General features: G+C 39.1%; 1 protein-coding gene across 1 annotated transcript in view; it reads left to right on the forward strand.

Moving 5' to 3' along the window:
• The window catches only part of Cbll1 (Cbl proto-oncogene like 1), a 15157-nt gene extending 10612 nt beyond the window's left edge, over positions 1-4545 (forward strand). Inside the window, exon 6 of the mRNA XM_026778840.1 lies at positions 1870-4545. Within this exon, the coding sequence (XP_026634641.1) occupies positions 1870-2905 (1036 nt within the window). The 3' untranslated portion in view covers positions 2906-4545. The remainder of the gene's footprint in view (positions 1-1869) is intronic.
• The last annotated feature ends 2818 nt before the right edge of the window (positions 4546-7363 follow it).

Raw genomic sequence — 7363 nt, forward strand, 5'->3', positions numbered from 1 at the left:
CTTGTGGAGTCAGTGCTCTTCTCTCCAGTGTTAAGGATGTTCTGGGGTAGAGCTTGGATTAGTAGCCTGCATAACAAGCACTTCCCTGCTGAGCTGTCTCACTGGCCCCAGGATTAGAATTCTTGAGTTCAAGTCCCTGTTTTGCTATTTATATCTATGTGACATAAGCTGGGTTTTATGTCTGTAAATTCCCTGGGTGGGTTATTTTTAAGATGAAATGAGGATGAATGGATAGATAGATAGGTGGAACAGTAGAATCTGGCATATATTAAACACTGTGCCTGTATAAATTGTTACTATATATAAAACAGGTATGTCTTGAGTGGTAGACACCATGATACATCAAGTTTATTTTGGGATGGCTGTATGGAATTTATATTAATTTAGAACCCCCTGATAAGGAAGCCTTGAGAAAAACAGATTGAAACTTCCTTGGTTTAGCTCATAGCTTCCCAACTTCTCTCTAAACCTGTACTTGAATGTATTCCAGGCAGTAGTATTGGTTGCTAACAAAGGTACGAACAACTATAAGGGAAGATTTCCCCTTTATGGTGTAGGAAATGGACATCATAAGGAAATAAAGGGGTAATTTGTTATGACCCAATGACAGCTGATTTTCTTGGCATGTTTCAACAGGGTTTTCAAGTTACAGATTATAAAATATATACTACATTAAAAGAATAGTTCTATAGAGTTATAATTCATAAGAATATGAAATTGGAAGTATGTATTATAGCCTTTGTTGGGTGTTTTCTCTAATTCCTATTTCCCAACGCAGTGTACATTCATTATTGCATAGCAAATGTTCTTGTTCCACTAAGATGAAGGACTAGGCTGTAGAGATTGCTCGGAGTTCACATGGTGGCACTCAACCATCTGTGATGAGATCTGGTGCCCTCTTCTGGCCTACAGGCATACATGCAGACAGACATAAATAAATAAAAGTCTTAAAAAAATAAGATAAAGCACTAAAATGTGATGAAATATTACATGTAGTGAACGTAAAAGATTTTTCTTTTCATAGATGTTCTAATTAATATTAAATATTTAAAAGCAAAATGTAGTTTTTAGATAACTTGATGTTTTCCACTTTGCACCTCACTTATATAGTCCTTAGCTGTCTAGAGAGAAACCTGTTCAGATCCAATTCAGGAAGTAAAGTTAGCAACCAGAATTAGTAAAAGTAGTACATACTACTGCTTTTAAGCATCATCCAATAGACAAGATTTCAACCTATTTAACATGGAGATGTTTCTGAGTATACTGTGAATTAGATGGTGGAAAAGCAAGGATGTTCAGACTGGCCCCAAATGAGCAGCACACTAGCATCAAAAGCACTTGCCCCACAGTGAGGGTGGGCAGGAGACAACAGAACTCTGAATTCCGTGCTTGTGAATGACACTTCCCTTACCATTCTTGGATACAGATCATATAGTCATAGAAAATTAATGCGCTCTATCTAAGTTTTGAGAAATAAAAGGTCTCTCTTTTTGGGTTTATTGAGATAGGGTTTCTCTGTGTAATGGCCCTAGCTGTCTGGAACTTGCTGTGTAGACCAGACTGGCCTCGAACTAGCAGAGATCCGCCTGTCTCTGCCTCTCAAGTAATAGGATTAAAGGGTGTGCGCTACCACCCTGCTGAGAAATAAAAGGTACAATTCAGAGTTCAGAGGTAAAAATATTCTCAGGTTGGTAAAGATTTTAATGATTAGTATGTGAGACAAATAGGCAACATTAAAGGTTCACTAACAGTAATTAAATATTTTTTTAATTTTGCAGATACGTAGCATTTTTAAACTAACCAGAAAGTGTAAAATAAATGTGCTTATCTGTATTCTGTTTTTAATCAACTTTTCCCCTTCCTGTCCAGCTGTAGTGACCCTGTGCAGCGGATTGAGCAGTGTACACGAGGTTCTCTCTTCATGTGTAGCATTGTTCAAGGTTGCAAGAGAACGTATCTGTCTCAGAGAGACTTACAAGCTCATATCAACCATCGCCATATGAGAGCTGGGAAGCCTGTTACCCGTGCTTCACTTGAGAATGTTCATCCTCCTATTGCCCCTCCTCCAGCCGAGATCCCCGATCGTTTCATAATGCCGCCAGACAAGCACCATATGAGCCATATTCCTCCCAAGCAGCACATCATGATGCCGCCACCTCCTCTGCAGCATGTGCCGCATGAGCACTACAGTCAGCCACACGAGGATATCCGTGCTCCTCCGGCAGAATTGTCCATGGCTCCACCTCCACCTCGTTCGGTCAGTCAGGAAACCTTTCGTATTTCAACAAGAAAACACAGCAATTTAATAACTGTCCCTATTCAGGATGACTCAAGTTCAGGTGCTAGAGAACCACCACCTCCTGCCCCAGCGCCTGCTCACCATCATCCTGAATATCAGGGCCAACCAGTGGTATCGCACCCTCATCATATTATGCCTCCACAGCAACATTATGCACCACCCCCACCTCCTCCACCACCAATAAGCCATCCAATGCCACATCCTCCCCAGGCTGCAGGTACTCCTCACTTGGTGTATAGCCAAGCTCCACCTCCACCAATGACCTCTGCTCCACCACCAATAACCCCTCCCCCTGGACATATTATTGCCCAGATGCCACCTTATATGAATCATCCTCCTCCAGGACCCCCCCCACCTCAGCATGGTGGTCCACCTGTAACTGCACCCCCTCCTCACCATTATAACCCTAACTCTTTACCCCAGTTTACTGAAGATCAAGGAACTCTGAGCCCTCCATTTACACAACCAGGAGGAATGAGTCCTGGTATATGGCCTGCACCAAGAGGTCCACCACCACCTCCACGAATGCAGGGCCCGCCTTCTCAAACCCCACTACCTGGACCACATCATCCAGATCAAACAAGATACAGACCATATTACCAGTGATAATAGTGTTTTGAACTGAAGATATGACAAGGAAAAAGATTAAATTAGTCAATCTTATAATTAAGCTTTGTTGGGGGAAGGAAAAATACCTCTTGAGGTGGCTATAAAAAACAAAGTCTTGTCCATAAAATGGTTTTAAATCTTGACCTTAGGATTGCTTTCAGATACTATACTGTAGTGCAGAGCAGTGGCTTGTTGAGCACAACTGTATCTTAGCAACTGTTATTTTGGTGTGGTGAATTGACCCTGAAGTGACCATTTGTAAAAAAATTGAAAAATTTTCACTGTTCCATTTTCAAAATACTGCTTTTATTAAACCCAGTGTTTAGTTTTTCTTGTGATGCATTTTGTTAACCTATATAAAGGATTAAATTTCAAGATGGTTGTAAAAGTGCTGTTTTATGTGAATTTAAGTACAGCCATATAATTTTTCTTAAACCATATGTTCTACCACTAATTTTCCAAAGTTAAAATAAAGTTCTAAAAGTAAAAATCTACTAAATTATAACCAGGCAGACTGTTATATGATAGGGAATTACTTCACATTTTAGGCATTGAAACTTCAAGGGGTCTTAATTATGAAGTGCACTTGGATTTCCTTTTGTCTTTGGCCTGCCCACGGAGCGCCAAGCTACATGAGAATTCCGATGACAGTGTAGTTGTGTGACATGTCCCAAGGCCTTCTGATCATTTGGAAAATGACTGGCTTTGCAGGCTCTAAGCTGCTGATGAGAAACTGTTCTCATCGATGCTTAAGTTATATCACTTTATAGGATTGTTGAAATGGTGTTTTTTGGATGAAATGTGTTCTGTGTTCACCATCTTAACCTACGTTTTAGGGCTGATGAAGTTTTATTTAAATCTGCATTTCTTCCTAGTACTTTGATTCTGTGTTTTAGTGTGTTCTTGTTTATGGAACTATAAACTGCAGCTTGAGTGCTGTGAAGGAATTTGACTAATGTATTCGCAAAGGGTGTTTCTCGAAAAACCACAAACTAGCATTTACTCAGGTTTCATTGTTGTGGTTTTTCCTCCAGTTTGAAATTGTAAAACTATCATTTCTTTTGTTGTTGTTGTTTGTTTGTTTGTTATAAAGCATTCTAACATTGTAGTGTGGAATCAATAGTGAAGACAACCAGATAATTTTGAATTGGACAGAAAAAAAGTAATACTTAGATTGTGAAGTTCAGTGCCATGAAAGGTGCCTTTGGAGTCAGTGTTTGCATTATCAGGACTTGTTACAGTCCATTGAAGATGACCACTCAGTTTATACAGCTTTCCTACGTATAAGTCATCATTCTTAGGATATTATTATATATCCTTTGAATTGACTAAACCCTTGTGAAGCTTTTCTTCCCCCTTAAAATGGTGCATAATATAAACATGGTGTGTAGAATGCAGATATCTTTTATTAGGGAGTTTGTAGTATAAAAATGTAGACATTGGTTTTTGACAAAGGGTATACTGATTGGTAATTCACCATTTTTTTCTGTCAGGTACAGGAACATTCTTGTGTTAGGTGATCAGATACAAAATCATTTCTGAACTTAGCACAGGAGTAAATATGAATGGCCATTTCATCCTTGGCTGGCCAAGAAAAACCAAAAAACGAATGCAGTTTTTTTTTTTTTTTTTTTCGAAACAGGGTTTCTCTGTAGCTTTGGTGCCCGTCCTGGAACTAGCTCTGTAGACCAGGCTGGCCTCGAACTCACAGAGATCCGCCTGCCTCTGCCTCCCGAGTGCTGGGATTAAAGGCGTGCGCCACCACCACCCGGCCTGCAGTTTTTCTTGAACAAGCAATTTTTCTCCCCACATGTAGCAGTTTGAGAGTCAGGTTTGCTCATGCACTGTTTCTAGTGAGAAGCTTTTGTTATTAGCAGCATGAGAGTGAAATAGTGTGACGTGTGAGTGTTCCCTCCTATTACTGTAGGTGTGTGGATTGGTGCAAACTTGATTCCTTCTCATACCCCTGTTTAGGAGCTTTTTACATATTACTGTTAAAAATCCAAATGACTTTTTGTTTCATGTAACTAGAAAATAGACAGATTCATGTAAGAGCTTCTTAACTGTTTATGAGAAGCTCTTGTAATTGAGATTTACTAGGGTTGGGTGTGGTAAGAAATCACTTTGCCTATATTTTGGACCAAAAAATCAATATCATGAAAAAGAAATCCTGCATTATGAGAATTCTTGTAGGCATTTAACAACAATTTTCAGTTATGTTAATAAACATTATACTGGGAGGCAGGTCAGATGAATGTCTTGTAATAGACAAAATTTAAAATGTTAGGCTTGAATTTATCAGTTAATTGTTTGATGAGGGTGGGTGGGTAGACAGATAACAGGATTGCTGTGAATTTCTGTTCTCGAGGAAAAGGTTGTGAATCCCAGTGCATTTCAGGGAAGCCTTTGAAGCTGTCTGTGGTGGACGTAAGTCTAAATGTCTGTGTGTCTCATTAATTTCTCTTAAAACTACTGAGGTGGCAGTCAATTCTTAAAAACAATAAAATGGAAGCATAAATACTGTTTTGCTGAGATGAGTTTTTACCCAATGGTGACATGTTTGGGAGAGCTTTCCACAGCTTCACGGTAAAATTAGATCACGTTTTAAATGCTTATAACCAAAAAGTTGGCTGGTGTTATTTCTTTGGGGTATTTGTTCAGAGTTTGTGAGTACTTTAGTATTTGGGAAAAGATCCATTTCTAAGATTTGTAAAGAGTTGTTCTCATTTTCCCTGTAAAAGCTACTTGTTTAAAATTGTGTGCATGCTAGTCAGATACGTTGGAAATATAAATAGAAAAAATTGGAGCATTTTTATAATTCTTAAGTAGTGGCTGTGTGAGGCACACAGAACTGCTTAAAGAGAGTCATATAGGTTTAGAAATAGGCCTACATTTCTGTTTTAGATAATATCAAGAGTATGTAATAATTGTAAATACCTAAAACAGAAACAATTGGCTGTCAAATTATCCGATTGATATTAAAGGAAGTTTGACACAGTCATACTCAAACATACTCTATTCTGATTGAAGTGAATTTATTTTTATTCACTGGTTTATAATGTTATAAACCTAGAAACCAAGCAGAGTGTGCTTATTAGGGTAGTTGTACAATCTAATAAAGCAATGCAGGCTGTACTAAGCCTAGAGAGGAGGGGCTAGATAAGCCAGCAGGTAACTATTCTGAAGCACTTCTAGTAAAAACTGACTAGACTTTTAACACCCCGTCAGTTTCCCCTCAGTGAAGAGAGCACTTTTTGGAGAACCTTAAAGTACATACTGATTCTCCAGTTTCACTGTCATTCCCTTCGTTTTCAGGCATCAGAATGACAGGATTGTAACAAACATGTTGGGTTGAGTTCTCACATGTGGGCAGAACCTTTTGGAGAAGGTCAAGGTCCCGTGTCATCCTGCTGTCCCCCACTCCCCACCACAACCATTGTTGTCACACCCCTGATGAGTCGTTAACTTGGACCTGCATCTAGTTTTAGTTACAAATCTGACAACTAAGTAGTCTCTATGGCCTAGTCAACATCCTAATCCTCGCCTAATGTATTTCATAAACTATATTCACTAATTTTATACTGAGCTATTGTGGGATAGAGTCATTCATTGAAATACTAGACAGTATTCAGCACTTGGGATGTACAGTCTTTAGAGACTGCCAATCACAAGTATAAATTATGTACCATATTAGATGTTTGTCAGAATCCTATGGGGAAACCAGTTAGCATAATTGGGTAGTTTTGTAGCTTTAGTGGGAATGGCATTGAAAAGATGGCATTTAAGTTAAGGTGAAAGCCACATTGAGTGGGAGCAGAGCTTTACAAACTGCAGTTAAGTGAAAGACTTGCCTAACATTTTAGTAGTAGATGAGTAGAATAAATTGTCTCAGGTAGAACACGGCTAGCATTCACAAATCCATAGGTTTTGCCCCCAAGATTTGACATATTCAAGACAAAGTTATTAGCAATAAGGACCTAATTCTGATTACACGAAAAGCCTTTGTGGCATCCTAAATGGGGTGTCCAAAGTGGGACAACCTAGCTCTTTGTAAAAGGATTGATTATTCTATTCTGTCTGTATGTTAGGGAAAGACCAGTGAGGCAAAGGTGGAAGCAGAGACCCGTCAGTGTTTTAATTATACTAGGGATGATGGTAGCCTTGCGGTTATTACTTGGGTAACTTGAGGACTGGGTGTTTGTGTGTGTGTACAGTACATGCATACAGGAAAGCAAACACCTGTAACATTAGAGGAGGCTGCATAAAGAATTTACAAAGTAGATATGGTCCCTATTCTTCAGCAGCTTAGATCCTTTTTTTCTTTTTTAACTTTAATGTACATTTGTGTTTTGCCTGCATGTATGTCTGTTGTGAGGGTGTTGGGTCCCTTGAAACGAGTTACAGTTGCAACCTGCCATGTGGGTGCTGGGAATTGAACCTGGATCCTTTGGAAGG

Source organism: Microtus ochrogaster, chromosome 1, assembly GCF_000317375.1.
Source record: "Microtus ochrogaster isolate Prairie Vole_2 chromosome 1, MicOch1.0, whole genome shotgun sequence".
Lineage (NCBI taxonomy): Eukaryota > Metazoa > Chordata > Mammalia > Rodentia > Cricetidae > Microtus > Microtus ochrogaster.